The 22,791-nt window shown below is 46.1% G+C and overlaps 2 protein-coding genes across 5 annotated transcripts in view; both read right to left on the bottom strand.

The window, feature by feature from the left end:
* LOC118217316 (mitochondrial Rho GTPase 1-A-like) overlaps positions 1 to 7,003 on the bottom strand; it is a 20,491-nt gene extending 13,488 nt beyond the window's left edge. Inside the window, exons 1-11 of one of the 3 annotated variants that reach the window (XM_035399218.1) lie at positions 6,518 to 7,003; positions 5,064 to 5,122; positions 4,621 to 4,702; positions 4,467 to 4,510; positions 4,316 to 4,369; positions 4,043 to 4,095; positions 3,150 to 3,258; positions 2,137 to 2,238; positions 1,523 to 1,621; positions 561 to 669; positions 30 to 150 (exon numbers count right to left, since the gene is read on the bottom strand). In XM_035399218.1, the coding sequence (XP_035255109.1) occupies positions 30 to 150; positions 561 to 669; positions 1,523 to 1,621; positions 2,137 to 2,238; positions 3,150 to 3,258; positions 4,043 to 4,095; positions 4,316 to 4,369; positions 4,467 to 4,510; positions 4,621 to 4,702; positions 5,064 to 5,122; positions 6,518 to 6,554 (869 nt within the window). In that variant the 5' untranslated portion in view covers positions 6,555 to 7,003. The remainder of the gene's footprint in view (positions 1 to 29; positions 151 to 560; positions 670 to 1,522; positions 1,622 to 2,136; positions 2,239 to 3,149; positions 3,259 to 4,042; positions 4,096 to 4,315; positions 4,370 to 4,466; positions 4,511 to 4,620; positions 4,703 to 5,063; positions 5,123 to 6,517) is intronic. The other 2 variants (XM_035399215.1, XM_035399217.1) reach the window with 2 other exon arrangements.
* A 4,425-nt stretch (positions 7,004 to 11,428) lies between these two features.
* On the bottom strand, positions 11,429 to 20,577 carry adap2 (ArfGAP with dual PH domains 2). Of its 2 annotated transcripts, none has more exons than XM_035397081.1 (11): positions 20,137 to 20,577; positions 19,123 to 19,253; positions 18,488 to 18,579; positions 16,754 to 16,842; positions 16,351 to 16,463; positions 15,530 to 15,679; positions 14,802 to 14,885; positions 14,094 to 14,156; positions 13,858 to 13,935; positions 13,004 to 13,267; positions 11,429 to 12,191 (listed from the first exon to the last, which is right to left on the bottom strand). In XM_035397081.1, the coding sequence occupies exons 1-11, from the start codon at positions 20,222 to 20,224 to the stop codon at positions 12,183 to 12,185; spliced, it is 1,161 nt and encodes a 386-aa protein (XP_035252972.1). In that variant the 5' UTR covers positions 20,225 to 20,577; the 3' UTR covers positions 11,429 to 12,182. The 2 variants fall into 2 exon arrangements, with proteins under 2 accessions (XP_035252972.1, XP_035252973.1); XM_035397082.1 differs by having other exon boundaries at positions 13,039 to 13,267; positions 20,137 to 20,575.
* Between the last annotated feature and the right edge of the window lie 2,214 nt (positions 20,578 to 22,791).

Genomic DNA, 22,791 nt, shown 5'->3' with positions numbered 1-22,791 from the left:
TGTGGAGAGACCAGGTACGCGAGACTCACGGGGGGAACAGGTACTCCTGCGTGAGCTCCAGGTCGTCGTCGTAGCCGAATCTCCGCAGCACCGTCCAGGTGGTCTCATGCCGCCCCCGCTGGATGAAGAGGGTGTGCAGGAAGAGGAACCCTGCCGAGACAGGCGACTAATCAGCCTCGGCCACACAAATAAGCCACGCCCACACAAATAAGCCACGCCCACACATGCCAGTACACATAAGACACACCCACCCAGGTCATGCACCCTTACAAAAATGAGTCACGTCCCCACAATGATCACGACCTCCCACACAAACCAGAGTTGACCAAGCCCACAGTATTACCCACTTACATGACCACAAGGAAAGGGAGATGGAGGAGAAAGAGAGGAAGAAGGAAATGGAGAACAAGAGGAAAAAGAGAGAGAGGGAGAGAAAGAGGGAGATGGAGAGAGTCAGAGAGAGGGACAGAGGGGGAAAGAAAGAGAGAGGAGGGAGATACAAAGAGATGGTGAATGAGAAAGAGAGAGAGAGAAGGACAGACACTTTGTGTGTCTCTCACCCTTGAGCGTCAGCCCGTTGTCATGGACACCGTCCGCCATGTTCCTCTTCACCACATTCTTCACGTCCTCCAGCGCCTGAGGCGCCAGCGGGATGTTGAAACACGTCCTCTGCGGAACATGGAAGCATCACCACACCGCCAACCAACCAGCACCAACACACAGCCCCTTCCAACCGCCAACCAACCAGCACCAACACACAGCCCCTTCCAACCGCCAACCAACCAGCACCAACACACTGCCCCTACCAACCGCCAACCAACCAGCACCAACACACTGCCCCTACCAACTGCCAACCAACCAGCACCCACACACTGCCTCTTCCAACCGCCAACCAACCAGCACCAACACACAGCCCCTTCCAACCGCCAACCAACCAGCACCAACACACAGCCCCTACCAACCGCCAACCAACCAGCACCAACACACTGCCCCTTCCAACCGCCAACCAACCAGCACCAACACACTGCCCCTTCCAACCGCCAACCAACCAGCACCAACACACTGCCCCTTCCAACCGCCAACCAACCAGCACCAACACACTGCCCCTTCCAACCGCCAACCAACCAGCACCAACACACTGCCCCTTCCAACCGCCAACCAACCAGCACCAACACACTGCCCCTTCCAACCGCCAACCAACCAGCACCAACACACAGCCCCTTCCAACCGCCAACCAACCAGCACCAACACACTGCCCCTTCCAACCGCCAACCAACCAGCACCAACACACTGCCCTTTCCAACCGCCAACCAACCAGCACCAACACACAGCCCCATCCAACCGCCAACCAACCAGCACCAACACACTGCCCCTTCCAACCGCCAACCAACCAGCACCAACACACTGCCCCTTCCAACCGCCAACCAACCAGCACTAACACACTGCCTCTTCCGACATGGCGACCCCTGCAAGCCCCCACCCCCCCCAACCCCCACCCTGGAGATCTGCCACCAGCCTCTACCTGAAAGAAGTTGAGCTCGAGGTCGTTGAGGACGCCGTCGTTGTCCAGGTCGGACACTTTGAAGATGCGGGTCAAGGCTTTGATGCATGGGGGCTTCATCTGAGAACAGGGGGGGGGGGGGGGGGGGGCATCAGGGAGCCCCCAAAATCTCACATACAGCAGGGCTTTTATGAATGGAATTAACAGAATTAATATGATTTTTAATGTACTTGTACTTTAATGTAGTGTACTTTATCCATTCCCACAAGGGAAATTTGATTGCCACCAGTAGCGAGCACACAGACGCTTACATTTTACCTGAACTATTTTAACCCTTAAGACACCAGTAAACCCACTGCTGCAGATTGATTAATTTTTCCTGACAACTCAGCATCTACTTTCACAAATTCTGGTAAATATTCTTCTTTCCTATAACTGCACATTTTGGCTTGATATTTCACCTTTGGTTAAACACTCCCCGAGGCTTGCAAAAAATGTTACCGGTATGTAAAGGCCAAAAGAACTTTGACCCAGACATAATTTATATAGATTACCACAGCTACAACACAAGAGTACTACACAGTTAATAAAGCACCAGTCCTGTCGAATGGTAAATAGCGGGGGGCCTGTCATACCTCCTTCTCCTCGGGACAATACAGGGGTCCCGTGGGGTGCAGAACTGCTTTTTGGGCGTAGTAGAACAGCTCAGAGATGTTCTTCAGGTTCTTTGCAGAGCACTGAAAAACAAAAAAAGTCTCTTCAAAAAGCCAAAACCTCAGTTTTCCTTCACATCCGGAAAATGTCTCTATGGTCTCACTGTTCTATAATCCAGAGATGTCTGTGGTCTCACTGTTCTATAATCCAGAGATGTCTGTGTTCTCACTGTTCTATAATCCAGAGATGTCTGTGGTCTCACTGTTCTATAATCCAGAGATGTCTGTGGTCCCACTGTTCTATAATCCAGAAATGTCTATAGACTCACTGTCATATGCAAAAATCAGTCCATAGCTTTTTAATTTACCCTGTTCAAAAACAAAGGGGTAATTTCATAATCTAACCTTCTCTACCAGTGGCAGCAAACAATATAGTTTTATGTTTATATATATATATAAATTAACCAAAGCTTTTTTCTTTTAAAAAAAGGTTTTGCACGTGCTAAAGGTCTCAGTAAATCAGGCCCTATGAGGAGAGTGAGTGTTCAGACGGCCTTTGGCAAATGCGAGGATGTGATTTCCCCAGCTTAATCAGGAAATGGTTTTTTTTTTTTCAGACCTTAAATGTCCCTGGAACCGCTGGAATTCAGCTTTACTGCTGAACATTCTCTGCAGACATGAGCTGTCCCAAGAGTGAAAAAACCCTTGATTTGTGTGCTTTTGACATACTGAGGTCCGCCAACTCCGCTCTAAAGATTTAGGGCCTGAAAAATCAGCATTTCCTGATAAATTGGGATGGGATTCTGGTTCTAAGCGAAACAGTGGTCGTGGGTCGAACACGCAGTCTCTGGTTATAAGTGAAGCAGTGCTCTGGTTCTAAGTGAATCAGTGCTGAGGGGTCACATGCACAGTATCTGGTTCTAAGTGAAGCAGTGCTCAGAGGTCACATGCACAGTATCTGGTTCTAAGTGAAGCAGTCTCGGCCCCTCTCTCACCTCCACGCAGGTCTCGATCTCAGAGTACTGGTTCATGATGGGCAGGATGGTCTCCATGCTGCTGTGCTCCACCAGGTCTGATTTGTTGCCGACCAGGATTAGAGGCACCCTGTGGGCCAACACAGAGCTACAGGTGAGTGCTTCTACAACCACACCAACAGCACAGCCATCACCCACTAAGCACACGCACACCGCCATCACCCACTAACCACACGCACACCGCCATCACCCACTAACCACACGCACACACCGCCATCACCCACTAACCACACGCACACCACCATCACCCACTAACCACACGCACACCGCCATCACCCACTAAGCACACGCACACCACCATCACCCACTAACCACACGCACACCGCCATCATCCACTAACCACACGCACACCACCATCACCCACTAAGCACACGCACACCGCCATCACCCACTAAGCACACGCACACCACCATCACCCACTAAGCACACACACACCGCCATCACCCACTAAGCACACGCACACTACCATCATCCACTAAGCACACGCACACCGCCATCACCCACTAAGCACACGCACACCGCCATCACCCACTAAGCACACGCACATCGCCATCACCCACTAAGCACACGCACACAGCCATCACCCACTAAGCACACGCACATCGCCATCACCCACTAAGCACACGCACACAGCCATCACCCACTAAGCACAGGCACACCGCCATCACCCACTAAGCACACACACATCGCCATCACCCACTAAGCACACGCACACAGCCATCACCCACTAAGCACACGCACACCGCCATCACCCACTAACCACACGCACACCACCATCACCCACTACGCACACGCACACAGACGCTCCCCCTACTCTTCCCTGACACAAAAGACACACACACACACACACACACCTGCTATCCTTGTCTGTCCTCTCGTTTATGAGCGGGATCCAGTGGCTCGTCACCTGTGAGAAAGCACAGGCCGATCAAAGCTGGCCGCCATTCGAACGCAGCACGCACACACGCAGCTATTTTTACTTCCACACTCGGGAAGGTGAGCACCAAAGTAACAACGCCAGTTAGAAAATGCCAGCAACTCAAGATGTGTCACTTTTCCGCTTTGCGATGCCAATTACCGATGGCTGAACGCAGGTACGCTTCATCAATGCAATGCACTGAACTGACCTTTTCAATGGACTTCTTGTTGTTGACAGAGTACACTATGCATATCACATTAGCCTGCAACACAAAAGAGAGAAGCTTATATCTCTTAGAAATAAACCTCTCAAGCACATATAACTAATAATAATAATGATAATAATAATGACAATCCAACCTTTGAAATTTCATGATACAATTGTTCATCGGATTGTTCTGCTTCTGCAAGAAAGCCATAGCGGATAAATGAATGGATTGATGCTTTGATGCAAAATATTTGTGCGAAATAATTTGATCTCGACACAGTGCTTATCGTGGACCGTCTTGGTTACCTGAGTAGTCTACAATGTGCGTGGGGACTCTCTCTGGTGTTACGTCAGCAGGGATGGTGATTTCTTCAGCACGACGAGGAACCTAAGCATTTGCACGAAATCATGTAAAAGATGCGATTAGTTAGAGTAACTTGAATGTAAGGGTATATAACAAGGCTGGATCGGTAATCCCAGACACTACAAAATGATTAGGCAGCAACAACCTAGGTTGGAATTACAGTTTGTGAAAGCTGTGTCAAGCTCAGATGCCTAAAGCAGAGAAATTAAAACGGTCTGTGAACAGTCAGGCAAGCAAGGAGGCACATACAATTAAAACAAAGTGGAAGTGGTTTTGTCCTTGGTTTTGCTAGAGTGCTTGTCATACAAAAACTGTAGAGGGTCAAAAGTTGAGAGTAGAATAATTAATTCTGCTTTTAGCACAAACTTCAAAATGGCTTCCATACCGTGTCAGGGAACTCCTCGCTGACCAAGGACATGATTAGGGATGTCTTCCCAACTTTGGCTGTGGAAACAAAGAGAATGCACCTCAAACCCAGCGGGGTAATCCAGTTAATGTGACTACTTCACGTTTGACATCTAGCATGCGATATTTGGATAGAAATGCGCAATTCGGGTACAACATGCAACCATACAACAACCAATCAAAGAAACGAATAGGCTATATATTAGACAAGATTCTAACGTAGCCTACTATAGTAACGAGCAGCTGGAGGCAAGCGGTTCAAGGCTGAAATATCTCAAAACTTAACACTTAAATACAATTCTGCACAGCAACATATGATTTACATTTACAGACATTATTTATAGCTCGTTCAAATAAAAAAAAGGAAAACTGGCTTCACTGACATTATTCCGTCCCTTGAAATACAGGCCTAGATTATTTATTGAAATACAAGAATTATGTTCGTTTCAAAATTTAATTCGGAAAAGTAGAACCACTGATCACAGAAAATACACTCGAATATAAGACGAGAACGAAGTCGTGTCAACAACTCTGAACTCCTGCATTCCAAACGAGCAGAGTGCGCGGTACCGAGACTGCTGCAGGTGGATGTCCGTAGAAAGAAAATACCTTTACAATAGGTGTAACTGAATTCATATCGTATCACAAATTCGCAAGTACGGACTTGACACCGCCACGGTGTCGGAAATTAGCATAGAGGCCAGCTGGCATCGCCAAATAACGGGGTCGCTAAACATAGTACTGATAAGCAGACGTGACTGCTGAGTGCAAAGAGACAAAGCAGAACCGCGTGTGACTTCAGAAATACTCACGGTATGCAGCCAGTGCAACGCCAATGGCAACTCGCTACAAACAAAACAGCTTCCTTTTTTGCAGATCAAGAGAAGGAGGAATTTAGGTATAGGTTTAGGTGTAGTATGTTGACTTGCTAAGACAAAAACATGTTCGCGATTAGCTAACGAAACTAGCCAGCCAATCTGCAACGTGCGATCACTTATTCAGCACACACTGGTTACGAACGCTTAATCTGACACTTGGATAAGTTAACCGCACTGCAGCAAACCATCATAATTCTGAAAGAACAGCTAGCTAAACAAGGAATAGATTAATGTGGGCTAGCGTTACCAAACTTAGAATTACAAGCCATTCAAGCAACTAGACAGGTTGTGTCCTTGCCACCTTAACGCTACGCCAGCCAACTCCGTAACCGGCGACCGAAAAACTAGCCCATTACAGCTGACTAGCAAGCAAATGGGACTGTGCAATGGAATTAAGTCAAATTAGTTATTTCAAGCCACACTGATCTACTTGAATAGGACAAGCATCGTCTTGGCATCGTTTAACACAACCAAGTCTTTCTATGCGTGGACCAAATCACCATCCGTTGACACACTGCCAATTAATAAACCAGCAAGCTAACAGTTATGTACTTACGTTCCCCCACGAGTAATATCCTTACGTCCTTCCTCATTGTTTTCACGGCTCTTGTTTCTGTGCAGATTTAAATGTGTGTCCGTGTACGAATACCATCTAAGTTGCTGTACTAACGTTATATCAGTTCGGCTAATGGAGCATCATGGCCTTGCGCAGTTCACTTTCAAAGACAAATACTCCGCCGGCGCTCTGTGTAGGACAAAACGGACAGGAGGATTTCGGTTCTCCGTGTGCTTCTGCCTTGTCCTTCCAGTGATTGAATGCAAACAATCAGAAGCGATTCGCACTTCTGTCAGGTAAACACAACATTGTTCTTTCGCGCATGTTTATCATCCTTTTAATTTTAATTCCATGACATTCTGCTCTATGTTAGCCAAACGGTGCGGAGAACATCTCCCCTGCTGACTTACGGTCGCACATCGACTTCTACGGCAAGCCGAAATAGACAAGTGTGCGAACGGAGGAAAGAAAACGCATAAGCAAGATTTCCCACGGGGCGGGACAGATGCCGTTGAATTGCGGTTTTGAATGCACATTGGTATGACATTTCCGATGAGTTTGTGATTTATAGATGTACATTGGAAAACAGCAGCGCAACAAATCATTTCAAAAATAGGAAGCAGCATAGTGCATGGTTTGTTTAAAAAATAATACTATAGTCAAAATAGTAGCCTATTATATGGTAAATATCAAATTTGGCAAATAGTCACAGGGACTACCAGCATTTTCATTTTTGCTCAGTATCAGTTTCGTCTGCCCGTTCAAATAGACGCGTAAACTGCATTTCGTTCAACAGTTGGCATACGGGCTGAAGACTTTAAATAATGTTTTATCCGAAATCTAAGCACGCTTTCTGATTTCTTTCTACACTTGCTATATAGTTTTATGTTTACAGTTGTGTGAGGAACACCCAGTGCTTGTGCACTGGAAATAATTATGTGCTGTTGTCAAGTGACCGCAGAACATAATTCCCAACACATTTCAAAGAAGCATAAATGTAATGTCATTTTAATGTGTTTTATATGCCACGTGTAGCCAAAGGCAAATCTCCACACGAGTGGATAATAAAGTGTCTTTCAATTAAACGTCAGAACACATTGCGCTCCACTCTCTGACAGGGTTTGTGAATATCCCCTGGGGCATTTGTCCTTGCACCCACTAGCAGGGGTAATTTAGCCAGAATGTTTAAAAAAAAAAAAAAAAAGACATCAACCGATATTTGGATGATATTTCAAATATGTGCTATGAGTCACTTCAGAAAAGGGCGTTGGCCGAGCAAAGTAAGTCTGTCTTCAACTATGGTATACTCAAAAACAAAAACAAAAAAACACTCATACAAACATAGTGAACCATTTAATTTGAAAACCAATTTCATGTAGTTTTTCAGACTAGGCTATGTACAGAGGAGTAAATGGAAACATTTCTAGCTGAAATACAGTCATAAAATTTCATTCTTTTTTTCTGTTTCCATGCAGACAGTAAGCATAGCATTCCGTTTGAAGTTAGCACAGTTAGTCACAGCCCTTTAAAATATGCAGTTCAAATTAAACCCAGATTAACCTATTTTCAAGTCAAAAGTACGCTCTGTTTTCTCATTTTTACTTCATGAATGAACTGTGTGTGAATAAAATACATTAAAATGAAAATGTATCTGTCTACAAGACAAGTTAATGTGCTTTAAATGATTCATATAATTCTATATCTTGCCAGTAGGGGGCAACAAAATCCAGTAAAGAGGAATTTGGCAGTTCTTTTGTTTCCTTGAACACTGGCGTCAGTTTATTCACAGTGGAAACCAAATTAACCCTCCTCTCTTTAATCTTGCATTAGATATAATGGGTGATGGGAATTACACTGAACTTACTGGCTAATTTCCTTGTCCCCATTTCCCGATAAAAATGGAACTTCAAACTTTTTACAATGGTTTTTATGATGGATCTTGGGTAACCCTCATAGGACACTGGATTTTTTTTTTTTTATTCAGTGTTTTTGTGAGTGAGGAAGGATATTTTGGATATATTGAGACGTTTCTGACAACCTGCCAACTTTACAATTAAAAAAAAAAATTACATTACAACTTATTTTTGGTTGGAAAATTTTCAATGGCCCATTCAATGAGACCGTTGTGCTCAAGGAAATAATTGCCAGCATGATATAAAAATCCAAAAATATAAGTGTGAATAAAGGCTCCAAATTCAATCTGTTCATATATATTGCCAGCAGCCATACCACCACTGCCAGCAGCCATACCACCACACACTCTGCTCCTGCCAACTGGCTGAAGCTAAGCAAGTGTGGGCTTGGTTAGTACTTGGATGGGAGACCACCAGGGAATACTGAGTTGCTGCTGGAAGTGGTGTTGGTGGGCCATCAGGGGGCAATCTTCCCTCTGGTCAAATAAACCCCAATGCCCCAGAGCAGTGATGGGGACACTGTGCTGTAGGAGATGGCGTCTTTCGGATGAGACGTTAAACCAAGGTCCTGACTCACTGTGGTCATTAAAGATCCCATGACACTATTCGCAAAAAGTGTAGGGGGTTCCCCGGTTCCCCAGCGTCCTGGCTAAAATCCCAGAACTGGCTCTTGCAAAAACTTGCCACCTAATCATCCCCTGATTTAATTGGCTTAAAAAAAATGTTCTCTCCCTCCAGTGGAGCTGCTCAGTGGCCAAAAATAGAGGATTGCGGTTGTACCAGGCAGCTCCTAGGTGTGAATGTGTATTAGCGTGAAGCGGTGTCGCTTAAAAAAAAGAGCGTGCGTGCTCAGCAAACCTACCCTGGTTAAGTAAATATAGCCTACAGGCAGTTTGCATGTTTATACCAATAATGCAGGAAGTGGAGTTTCCTGTAAAGTGTTCTTGTAAAAGGCTCTTCGCACAGGACCAGAGCAAAGCAGCAGATACACGAAACAGCAGCCGAGTCCGAGACTGCACAGGTAAGAGTCGTCCAGGTGCGTGTGACAGCACACGGGCGCTGTGTGTCCCGCTACGACGGTGGCCATCGATGGCTACACGGTCGCAACACAGACGGCTCTGCCCCCCGAGCCCGTGTCTGCGGGAGAACGGGCAGCCAGTGAACAACCAGCTCTAACTGGGGTGATGTTTCAAAATCCAGTGCACTGCACACAGTCACCTGAATTTTCTCCCTGGCACAAACGAATCTTCGAAGGAAGGGGTGGCGCGGCACTGTGGGGATTTTCCACGGCAGTGGAACAAGCTCTCTTGCCTCCCCCCCCACACAAAGCTACGAGCGTGGAGCCGGTAGTGACCTTCAAACGGTAAACGGACTGCATTTATATAGCGCTCTTAGCCAAAGCGCTTTACAATTGATGCCTCTCATTCACACACACACACTCACACACATGCCAACGGTGAAAGGCTACCATGCAAGGTTGGGAGCAATTAGGGGTTAGGTGTCTTGTTCAGGGACACTTCGACACGCCCAGGGCGGGGGATCGAACCGGCAACCGTCCGACTGCCAGACAACCGCTCTTACCTCCTGAGCTATGTCGCCCCATTACCTTTAGCCGTCCATTTCCAACGGCTTTTAATCACAGCTCAGTCACCGGTCTGTGAAGAGAGGGCTGAAGAGGTAAGGCACGAATTATATCAGTTCTTCTCTCTTATAACCATCTATCTATCCCCTGTTGTTCATTAGGGCGACATAGCTGAGGAGGTTCGATCCCCCGCCCTGTGCGTGTCGAAGTGTCCCTGAGCAAGACACCTAACCCCTAATTGCTCCCAACAAGCTGTCTGGTACCTTGCATGGCAGCCTTTCACCGCTGGTGTGTGTGAAATGGGTGAATGAGAGGCATCCATTGTAAAGCGCTTTGGATAAAAGCACTATATAAATGCAGTCCATTTACAATTTCCCAATTTGGAAGGCCCAGCCCTGTTAATAGGCCAGTCCCATTAGTTTCCCAATTAATGCACCGCTCTGTCGACCAGGGAGCGCTCGGTTAGCGACGCACGTCCTCCAAGGCACAAGGTGCCAGCCGGCGTGCGGTTTCTGTGCTGGAGTACCCCCCCCCCCCCCCTTTGTGCGCAGTGAGCACTGGCAGACTGCAAGCATCTGCACTCACCCAGGATGCTACACTTGTGTGATATAACCCTTTGAAGAGCAGGTTTTTTTTTTTGGAATGTTTTTTGTCGGTCGGTGTTCCAGAACTCCACTGCTTTCAAGTCACCAGCAGTGATTGTTACATCATCAGCATTAGAATGAACAGTGAAGGACATTCTAATCACATAATTTGTGATATCACACCATTAAAGGGTCAATGCTGACAAGGTAGTGTCATATCATGGTTAAGGAACTGGCCTTGTAACCTAAAGGTCGCAGGTTCGATTCCCAGGTAAGAGCAAGGTACTTAACCTGCACCTCTTCAGTACATATCCAGCTGTATAAATGGATGCGATGTAAACGCTGTGTAAAAAGTTGTGTAAGCCACTCTAGATCTGCTGATGCCTGCAATGAAGGTAAACCCCAGCAGGTGGAACCTTCCCTCTCTGTGTGACACTATGGCCAGGTACCTCCCTCTGAGAGTCTCCCAGGGCACAGGTGTGAGAACCAGAGTGCATCGCTGCACTCTCACCTGGCTTTGCCACCTGGGGATCCGAGTTGCCAGTTTTTCATAATCTGTGAATATTTCTCTCCAATAAATGTACGGCCACACAAAACCACGGTTAAGGGGAAGTTCACAAGAGTTACACTGCGTGCATCCATCGTCCGTCGCCAGTAACGTTTCCTGTAAATGGGGCACTGCATTCTGTGGTTTTCAGCACTGAGTTTGCAACCAATTTCAGTTCCTCTGTGGATCGGAGCGTCTGAGGTAAGACCCCAACAACAAAAATAGAATCATGACTTAGGTAAAATACACAATTCTTGGTAGAGTTTTTTTTTTTTTTGCCATGAACACAAACTTTCAATCTGGCGGAACAATCCACAGTTTTAATTTTCTTGCGAAAGAGGAACGCATCTAACCTCTTGGTGTCAAACTAACTTTTTCAGTAGGATGTTCTGCATGCAGCGTGTCAGAAAGGAAGCATGTCGTAATATATTTTTCAGCAAACTTCATTTGCCTGTCACTAAAATCGCTGTGTTTTTGAAGACCAGTTCCTTATTTGGGCAGTCAGAACCAGTTCTGAACGACAGGCTCCCATGCACTGGTGTGGCCCCTCCCCACCCCCCAAATAAATTATTTAAAATTTTATGTCAGATCTAGATTGTCGTTCACCTAATCTTTGTAGCCTCCAAAGTTAACAGCCAACAGCACCCGCCATATTGAAAGCTAATGCAGATTTGCAACATGTACAGATCCCTTAAAGACTTCTTTTAATACTGTAGCCAGGTGTCCAGAGGTAAAGGTCCAGGAAACGAAGTTCTGAAGTCCATTATCAGTGATCAGCAGGTGGGTGATATTAAGGCTGGTCTCCCGTTCATGCCAAGGAGCAGGCCGTAACCGTGGGAACCTGTTCATCTTGCTCCCGTGGTTCGCCTCCAGACCTTGAGGTCGTCACCCTGTCCGGAGTCGTTTGGCTGGCTGTGCGCATTCCAGACTCCTCCGCGTGAGGAGTCTCTGGGCTCCAGTCTCAACTGTGTGAGGAGTCTCTGGGCTCATGTCTCCTCCGCGTGAGGAGTCTCCTGCAGTCATCTTCGCCTCCTCAAGTTCACCTCAGCTGTAAAAGACACAGAGCTGGATTACAAAAGACTCCTGGGCACTGTAGTGTTGGGTCCTGTGTCATAAGGGCAGAAGTGTAGAATAACGGTTAGGGACACTAGGGCCTGTGATTGAAGAGGTTGCAGGTTCAAATCCCAGGGGAGGCACTGCCGTTTTACCCTTGAGTGGAATGTGGAAAATATTCAGCTGCAATGAATTTTAAATAAAACTGTATGTGGCTGTACAGGTGAATGGGAGAGGATGTTTCTCTCATACAGATGGCACAAGGTGGTGTGCATGCCAGTCTATACAAGTCCTGGGGGACAGTGGGTGGGGCTTACTGGTATAGTCCTGGGGGGCAGTGGGCGGGACTTACTGGTGTAGTCCTGGGGGGCAGTGGGTGGGGCTTACTGGTGTAGTCCTGGGGGGCAGTGGGCGGGACTTACTGGTGTAGTCCTGGGGGGCAGTGGGTGGGGCTTACTGGTGTAGTCCTGGGGGGCAGTGGGCGGGACTTACTGGTGTAGTCCTGGGGAGCAGTGGGTGGGGCTTACTGGTGTAGTCCTGGGGGGCAGTGGGGAGGGCTTACTGGTGTAGTCCTGGAGGGCAGTGGGGAGGGCTTACTGGTGTAGTCCTGGGGGGCAGTGGGGAGGGCTTTCTGGTGCAGTCCTGGGGGGCAGTGGGTGGGGCTTACTGGTGTAGTCCTGGGGGGCAGTGGGTGGGGCTTACTGGTGTAGTCCTGGGGGGCAGTGGGCGGGGCTTACTGGTGTAGTCCTGGGGGGCAGTGGGCGGGGCTTACTGGTGTAGTCCTGGGGGGCAGTTGACGGGGCTTACTGGTGTAGTCCTGGGGGGCAGTGGGTGGGGCTTACTGGTGTAGTCCTGTGGGAGCATAGGCCGGGAGATGACCTGGCAGAAGGCCGCCACCCACTCCTTCTGCTCGCGCTCCTGCTCGCACATGAAGACAAACTGCCGGTCTGGCGTCTCCACGATGATGCCGAACTTCCACTTGTTGCCGCGGGTGCCCCTCGGCTCGCACTCCCCCGTGGAGTAGCCCTGGCTCTCCGGGCCGATGAACACCGCGCCCAGCTCCACCGCGTCCTACAGAAGAGCACACCCGCACACGCGTGTGTGTATATGTGAACATACACGCGTGTGTATATGAGAAATGTACACACGTGTGCGTATATGTGAACGTACACGCGCGTGTATATGAGAAATGTACACGCGTGTGCAAATATGTGAACGTACACGCGCGTGTATATGAGAAATGTACACGCGTGTGCAAATATGTGAACGTACACGCGCGTGTATATGAGAAATGTACACGCGTGTGCGTACATGTGAACATAAATGCGTGTGCGTATATGTGAACGTACACACGTGTGTATATGAGAAACGTACACGCGTGTGCGTATATGTGAACATGAAATTAACATACACCCATAAACACAAAACACATGCAAATGTGTGTGTGCGTGCATGCGCATGCCCGCACGCACACACACACAGAGAAGGAGCTATCAGAGACAAAAAGAGAACTTGCTAGAAAGCTGTAGCCTCCTACCAGCTTTACGGAAGGCTATTTTTAAAAAATGGAAATATGAATTAGCACCGAGACATTCTCACCAATGCAGCGCGCACACCCCCGAGAACTGCCACCAAATGAAGGAGGGGGGCCTGTCACTCACCAGCTGAGTTTTAAAATAGAGCAACTTCCTGTCCGCAGCGTCGAGCACAAACCACCTCTTCTTGAACGGCTCTCGTTGCTGTAAAAAACACACACGCCCCACACAGTCACCCAGAGACACACAGGCAAAGCATCTGCCCAAAAATAGCAAGAGATGTGACTGTGACAAACAGCTCATTGTCCCGACACACAGACATGTTCAGAGGGCAAACCATACAATGTTAAAAAGCCACTCACCAGTGGACCAGTCTTCTCCATGTAACCCTCTTTCAGGTAATTCCTGGTTATCCAGGGCAACAGCTTCAGGAGACAGGACAAAACCCAGGGGTGAGGGACCATGGCAAAGACAGATTCACGCACACAATTGCAGGATGAGGGAAATAAAGCAAACCAGTACTGCAAAAAAATGAATTTAAATACAATATAAATGACTGACACATTTTCTCACTGAATAACGTGCACTTTAAAACCTAAGATGAATCAAACTAAATAACTAAATATAAACTTGAAATAACAGCACTTTTTAGAATCTTGAAAGTGTATCTATTGCTGCTTCCGGTTTATAGCATAGTTTATTGTAGGCTGTGCCATTTCAAATATAGTTTCCTAATACTGAAGCATCAGGAGTCACAAGTCTTTCCATTTGAGTGGGCAGTTATTTGACGATGCTGTTGTGGAGGCATGGACAAAACTGGAGGGCTACTCAGTCCTTTCCAGACAGGGACCTGGTGACTGAAAAGCATTAATTCCCTTTAAAATAAAAATCCAGCCAGCAGTGCTGAGAAATACACACAGACCCGTTACATACGCAGTCAGGGAAACGGCAAGCATTGCTGGGCTGAATGGCCTGCTCCAGTCATTGTGTTATGCTATGGTATTTTATGCTATGTTATGAGACCAGTGGATGTGCTTTTATTAAGATTATGAGATTATTGGCGTTCTCACTTCACTGTCGCTGGCCATGGGGAACGCCGTCTTCAGGTAGGCCAAACGGATCGCTCGAATTGCACTGAACCAGTTCACGATCTCCTATAAAATCACAGAATATCTCAGATTTCAGATGTTCCCTTTTTTTGGCAGACAGAGAGGATGGAGGACACAGAGGGTAACAGAGCCTGGAAATACAGTGCATAACACACGCACATTCACGCAAGCGCACATGCGCGCACACACACACACACGTACACACACACACACGCTCACTTGCACGCACGCACGCACACACACACACACACACAAACACATGCACACACACACACATAAACACACACGCACACATATGCGCACACATTCACGCAAGTGCACATGCACACATACACACACACGCGCGCACGCACGCACGCACACACACTCACACACAAACACATGCACACACACACACACACAAACACACATGCACATGCACACATATGCGCACTTGCACGCGCACAAGCACACGCATACACACTCACACTCTCTCACACACACGCACACATTCGAACACTGCACTCTTCTCCCACATAATTTAAAACACTGCTTCCATAGAACAGACGATTTACAATCGAGGCATTTTAGAGAGAATATCTCGGCCAAGGTGACTCAAAAAAGGTGCAAGAAAAGTTTTTAACTTCACAGTCATACTGTCCTGAATTCACGGTTTCACGTCGACATCCGTGAACAGATGTTCAGATCACCTGGGCGTCGTCATGGTACACAAACAGATTCCGGGTGTGGTCTTCACACAGGTAGGTCAGCTGGAGGCCGTGCGGGTGGCCGATCTTCTCCGGCTGGAAGGTGGCGTTCAGGGTCTTCACCGCGATGACTGCTTTGGGGCCTTTGGTTTGCTGGAGGTGAAGAGGTGAAGGAGAAGGATGAGAAGAGGCACGCCGCGTTCACTCCACACTGCCAGGGCCTCACTAACACCGAGCAGGAGTGACATTTCGGTGCGTCAGGGACACGGTGGAAAACGGACAGGGCAGGAGAGAAAGAGGGACGGGGAGGACTGAGCTGAAAAAAGAATGAAAGAGTGAGACTGCAACGGTGAGACTTGCAACCGGTTTCAAACACAGACGGGGAAGCTGATGTTCTGGTTCGGGTGGCTATGAATGAGAGGATTTTGGGAAAACAGGAAAACAATATTTTCAAAATATACAAAAAATGAGTTAGAAATCTGCACCTTTAAATGTGCATACCTGTGACAGACCACGTTACCTGTGGGGATCATCTTGGCATTTACAGAACCTGCTGGCTCACAGTGGTTTGAAACATCACTGATATTTGGTGCTAATAACTTAATTGCGCTTGGTAGGAAAAGGATGAGTGTTGACTCACACTCCTCATACAGGCCATTTGGCTGCTGCCCGAAATTTTGGATGCGCGCGTTTTTTTTCCCACTACATACAAGTGGAGTGGTGACGTGTGACCAGATTACCATGGAAACAGATGGACAGAGGCCCAGAGGCCCTCAGTGAAGGGGGGGGGGGGGGGGGGGTCATCGAGGGCCAACCCTACTCACACTGTCAGTGGTGAAGTATCTGAGTGTGAAATCCTTCTCAGACAGAACAAATCTCCTCTTCAGATAGTGTCCGTTGTCCCTTCCTTTCTTCCACAGGGACCCCTCATACAGGCCTGGGGAGGAACCAAAAAAACCATCCTCAGGACCTTATCAACAGCAGGGTTTAAACATTTAAAATAACGATTTGACCCAGGCCTGCAATCAGTGAATTCCGGACCAGGTTATAGCTCCATATTTCACTAGAAACAATTAGGTCACGAACACAGTCTAGTAGGGCTTCTAACAGTGGGTTTGGGATGCTGGACACGTAGAGGTTTGCGCAGGTGTATGTTTGGGGTTCATCCAGATAATAACTGGGATTGTCAATGACTGAAGCCATTGGAGGAATGGAGCGTTGACTTACCTGAGCTATAGGCCTGCTGAAGGTGCTTGCCTTGACTGGTGAATTCCTGCCTTTCATATTTGGCTCTGATCCACTGTTCCCGTAGGACCCTGGGGAGAGAGAGATACCAACTTCAACTCCCAACCACTCAAATATGCTCACAGTTTAATTAAATTAAAATTGACCTTGTATGATCTCTGTATAGTGTGAGTCTCATTCTTTAACCGTAGCATCTGCTGCCGCCATTGCTCTGACCTCCCTTACGAACTGAGAAGATCACGGTGTAGAACCTGGGGCGGGAGACTCTGGTCCCGGACAGCCAGTGATCCTTCCGGCTTTCATTCCATCCAAACTCGATCTTGTTAGGCTGGTCGATTATTTGCGGCCTATCCACGAGACTATCCAGAGCCGGAATGAAAATGAAAGGGCTGAATACCTCCAGATCATGGTCATGGCCTGTTTTCATCAATCTGAGTAATTAATCCGATTAAGCAGTTATAGGTTTGGACAGAGCAAAAAACCAGGGACACCCTCTGGCACTTCAGGGCCAGGGTTGCCCACTCTTTTTTTGTTTTTTACCCTTTAATACCATGAACGTTTTCCTTGGCTCACGGTTGCCTTCCGACTGAACGTTGGAACAGAAACACAGGACTGTAACTCCACGTTTGGCGACAGGGACGGCTCAGCCGGGTCACCCGGGGACCTTGTTTTTTGGGTTAGGGTTAGGGGTTAGGGTTGCGTGTTAACCCTGGTGTTCAACGGCCCAACAGACTCTCTCAATCTCTGCTTCTGTAATCCTGCCAAGCTCTTCCAGGCATTAACAACTTCCTGCGCTTTAGAAACACTTCCTGATACCAGCGCAATATTTCCTTTTCGCTTATTTTTCTCACCCTCTGTGAGTGCCCTTTTGTTCGGATGAAAGCTTGAGACGATGAGCCAAAATGCTAACACTGCTGCTGTGCTGGTCTCACTCTCCCCCCCAGCTTCACTCCCCGCCTCTGCTGACACAGTGACATTTTTGAAGTATCTTATGTAACCCACCTCGTTAATCCCTTTTAAATTCATGAAAGGTTCAGTCAAATCCCCCAGATGCCCCAGCTCTACTGAGTCCTCTTTGCCTCCTGGTGTTGTCAGGCCATTAGAAGGCATCCAAGGTGTACCTTGCAGATGGGCTTTGTGAAACCTCGGCTGCTCAATGCAGAGGAGTTCCCCTTCCTGTCGAGAACAAAGCCGCGTTTCTTCCTTCCTGTGCCCACCGCCGCTGCGCTGGGTCAAAGTTCCCCCACTTCCCCAAATATCAAAGAGGCCCCTTGCAATGTCACCCGCTCAAAATAAATCCCGCTCAAACCTTCCCGAGCACTGTGGACACTCACTAGTGTCATCACAACCATCGTCTCAAAAAAAATAAAATAAATTAAAAAAATGTAAAAAAAGATAGTATGTATGATTCTTGCAAAGCTCCACGCGTGATTCAAAATCAGGCGATTGCACACATGAAACCAACGCCTCGCCCATGTTTTTCACAAATCAAGTCATGGGTCAGTTTTCGGACAGACTGATATTCCCCACAGGCTGTGTCCAGGATCCAGCCGGCCTAGGCTTGCTTTGTCTTGTTTTTATACAGCGGTTAGTTCTGTTAGTTTTAGGTTTTTTTTTTTCTTGTTTCTCAAGCGACCCACCTTAACCCCAATCCCACAGCCCGCCAGTGGGGGTCCTGACCCAGTTTGGGAACCCCCGTCCCAGACCGATACTCACGCGCAGTCCTGTTGCCGCGGGCGATAGTAGAAAGGAGGGACGGCCATTTCGTAAAATGCTCTCGCGGAGGCGTTTCCATTGGCTCTCATGAACTACAGGTTCCCGCCCACAAACACACAAACAAACAATCACACAACAACAACAAAAGAGAAAAGAAAAAGACGAGTGAAACCGTAGCCTGTGTTTTTTTTTTCTTCTGATCAGCACACAGCTCTAAGTATCCCCGCATGCAAAAGCCTTTAGAATGTTGCGGAAAATGTTAATACCTTGGCAACAGTATTTGGCAACAGCACAGATCATACAGTTATTAATGTGTACTTGCACATTTATCTCTTATTCATTCTGTGAATAATGTGTAGTTTTAATTATGCATTTTTTAATTATTAATTTAATTATGAGAAACTCAAATGTTCAAAACAAATTCCTTTCAATGGCAATAAAGGCTGAATCACAGAATCACACATATATATCAGATCATAATTTCTCACAATAAGTAAATTGTGCATTGGTTTATTAGCAAAGTACATTTGGTCAGACTTCTCAAATCCTAGTTTAAACTAGGCATAACCTTACGGTACTTTGAGCCTATGAGCCTACTTTGAGTCAGGCTATACTCAAGGCAGCCAGCAGCCTACCTCTACCAGCTCATCATCCCAGAAGTCCAGGTGTATGGATTTGATGCGGCTGATGTTGGAGAGGTTCCGGTGTGTTCCGGTGCAGGTGAGACACACAAAGGTGCCCAGTTTGTAAGACGCCCAGTCCGGGTCTGACACATACAGAGAACAGACTGCCATTATACACCACCGCTACTAGCTGCAACCACTCTTTAACCCTTCAAGGTGTGAGATCACAATCATGCAATTAGAATGTTCACAACTGAACATTCTAATGCTGATGTAACAATCACTACTGGCAAGTGAAAGCAATGGAATTCTAGAACACTGACTCTTCCATCCATCCATTATCTATACCCGCTTATCCTGGGCAGGGCTGCAGGGGGTGCTGGAGCCTCTCCCAGCATGCATTGGGTGAGAGGCAGGAATACACCTGGGACAGGTTTGCCAATCTATGGCAGGGCACACACCATTCACTCACATTTATACCTATGGGCAATTTAGAGTATCCAATTAGTCTACCTGCATGTCTTTGGACTGTGAGAGGAAACCGAAGTAGCCAGAGGAAACCCACACAGACATGGGGAGAATGTGCAAACTCCACACACAGAAGGGCCCAGGCCAGGATTTGAACCTTCTTGCTATGAGGCAACAGTGATACCCACTGCACTGCCAACACTGACTCAGAATTTTTTTTTTAAAATAAATAAATAAATAAATAAAATAAAAAAACCTACTCTTCAATAATTTCTCTCCATCGTTTCCTCTCCACAGTATTATTTCTGCAGTGTGCAGACAGCAACAATATTAATAATGTAAATGACTATTCTTCCCGTCATCACTACAACTTAGCCTACATGGTTTAATTTGTCAATTTGTTAATTTGTTAAGTTACTTGGCAACATTTTCTTAATCTAATCTATTTTTATGTCGCACTTTGAAAGAATTCCGCACACATACTGTATATTTTCAACAAAACGATATTGTAAAATTCAACTAGGTCTTAAAATGACCAACAGAAATACCGACACTCACCCGGAGCTTCACAGTCGGCGCAACGGCTGTTATCAGGTTTTTTCACCAAGTCCAACAATATCTTCTTATTTCTGTCATGATTAGCCATAGGGAAAATGCGCCCCTTACCGACTTAAGAAGTTTCGGTTAGATAGCCACCTGTTGATGTCTGTTTAACAAAGTATGAGACATCTTTAAAAACAGATTCATCGATTTTTTACTAAATAAAACATTACGTTTCTCTTCAAAAACAGCCAAGTTATCCAAAGATTTCTTTCCAATGTATCGGCAATTTGAAAAACTAGCCTACTAACAAGTCAAGCGACGCCTTTTACTCATCCGATTTCAATATTGACAATGCGAATACGCGACGTAGCCCGTGTGTAGCGGCGTCTGAACGCCTGCGCGTAGGCTACTGCACTTCATGCGTTTCAAACATCTGGTTTGAAAGCTTGGGTGGAAGTGAAACGCGCGCGGCGCGTTACCGGGCAACATGGTATAATCAATGACGTAGCAAAATAATTAAGAAACACACACTACAGCAAAAAAACAAACAAACAAAAAAAAACACGCATAGAATGCCATTACAAAAATGACATTCAAATCTATGTAACGGCATAAAATGCCATTAAATAAATCCAAAGATTTTTTTCTTTAAAAAACAAAAACAAAAAAAAAACAAAACAACAATAGCACGTTAATATGTGCGTTAGAAAGGGAAGGATAATAGATAATAATAATAGTAGTAGTAGTAGTAGGCCTAGTAGAAGTAGTAGTGTTGTTGTTGTTGTTATTATTATTATTATTATTATTATTATTATTATTATACTGTTCACATATACATTTATTTGGTTTTTTTCATATTGACCTGCTCTCATAACGAGATGCTCTCTTCCGAAACTGCTTGGTACCGCATTTTTATGAAAAAAGAAAAATCGGGCACACAGTTCGCCATTTTTCAGAACATAAATGCACAATTCTCATGTGCCTTTACAAAAAAGGATAGCACAGCTTGCAATCAACGAGATTATGCATCACAAGTGTTTTTCATTCCAGAATAAAAAACAACCAACAAGCATTTATCTGTCAGAACCTACACAAGTAGGCTACACTCCTTCAAGCACATTTCAAAGATGATGACATCAACCGAGTAAAAGTAAATAGATGGGGGACTACTTCAAATACTCAGATGCATAAATGTGGTATACATGTACTCTAGTGTAATAAGACCGGGCTGAACTAACAGGTTGGTTTGTTTTTTTGTTTGTTCGTTTTTTTTTTTTTTTTGCCTAGTTGAGACTTTTTTGTATCGTGACCATTTTCAAAGCATGACGGATGTTCAGCCTGGTCTTTTTAGAGACAGCGTGTTGCACGGCTAGTTGTGTCAAGCCAGGCATTCACATCGATGACTTAAGCACGCCCACAATAAACCAACAACAGTTGAAAGGTAGACTTGGGGGGTGCACGCGCCACATCCTGTTTGCTTGTGCAGAGTAGGCGAAAGAGGGTCCAGAAACTGTAGACATGGTGTAGGCCAACATTCACATTAAGTCCTTTAACGGAGCCTCTTATTCAGAGTGACTTGCATAAATGCATGTAAAGATTTAGGCAACATGCCACAACCAATAGTAGCCTACATTAGTGGTTAATGTATAAACCTATGAGGACAAGTTATGTGCCATACCATTACATTTATTTGGCAGACGCTTTTATCCACAGCGACGTACAATAAGCCTATACCAGTCTCTGGTCCATACCAAAGATCACTGGAACAACTACAAGACACAGGTCCGATAAGGTACTAATACTAAGTCCAGTTTACGCAGTGTACATTACTCTGACCTAACCTATATTAAGTCAAACTAGAAGGCAATAACGGACAACAAGGAGACACGGCGAAGTAGTGGTTGAAGTAACAAACGGACTTCGCGGTTACAGCCTCAGATGGAGCACAGGTATAGGGCCAGTAAACCCAAGATAAGTTCCGAGATCGGCATTAGTTGAGAGAATATGCAGAATAAACGGGTGCGTTTTCAGTCTACGGTGGAAAATAAACACGACATGAGCTGTCCCACCTCTCCTTATTATTTTGGTTGTTACAATAATATTCGTAGTTTATTTAATTAGCAGGTGCTCGTCATAATCTCGGTACTTAATTTAGAAATGTCTACTTCAGAAGCTGGACATTAGACAACTGAATATTTACGTAATAGTGAAAAACACAGATAATAGCTCGCCTACCAACCTAATCCATTGTGTGGAAAATGCCGTAGAGTAAAAAAAAAAATATATATTTAAAAAAAACTTGAATGTGAATGTGTAACCTACAGTAGCCTATGTGTAGGCTACACAGTGTGATTGTTAGGTCCACTGCTTAGGCAGTAATTGAAACGGATCCGCAAAAAACACCGTTTTCTTCTCCTCCCCTCTTGCTTTTCAACAAATAGCAACGAATACAAACAACCACTGATAACGCAAATCATGCGTCTACAAAAATACATCATACACAATGTATGATTTTCAGAGGCGCCAAAACTAAGCAGAGGCTGACCCCTGCGGGACATTGAGCGTTACTGCACAGTGTCGAAAAGGATCATTTCTGCTGAACCAAGTAAAATGACAGTCAAATTAAAACACATTCTTAAACCGTCATACACCGTAATAACATTCACTCGG

Source organism: Anguilla anguilla, chromosome 17 (assembly GCF_013347855.1).
Source record: "Anguilla anguilla isolate fAngAng1 chromosome 17, fAngAng1.pri, whole genome shotgun sequence".
NCBI classification, from domain to species: Eukaryota; Metazoa; Chordata; class Actinopteri; order Anguilliformes; family Anguillidae; genus Anguilla; species Anguilla anguilla.
This window is presented reverse-complemented; position numbering and strand designations above follow the sequence as displayed.

Excerpts from the sequence above, each read along its gene's own strand:
- adap2 (XM_035397081.1), bottom strand. The coding sequence starts at position 20,224 with ATGGCTAATCATGACAGAAATAAGAAGATATTGTTGGACTTGGTGAAA. Across the intron at positions 16,843-18,487 it reads CCGCGGCAACAGGACTGCGC|GGTCCTACGGGAACAGTGGA; the intron begins GTGAGTATCGGT and ends CTCTCTCCCCAG. Across the intron at positions 16,464-16,753 it reads TCAGCAGGCCTATAGCTCAG|GCCTGTATGAGGGGTCCCTG; the intron begins GTAAGTCAACGC and ends GTTCCTCCCCAG.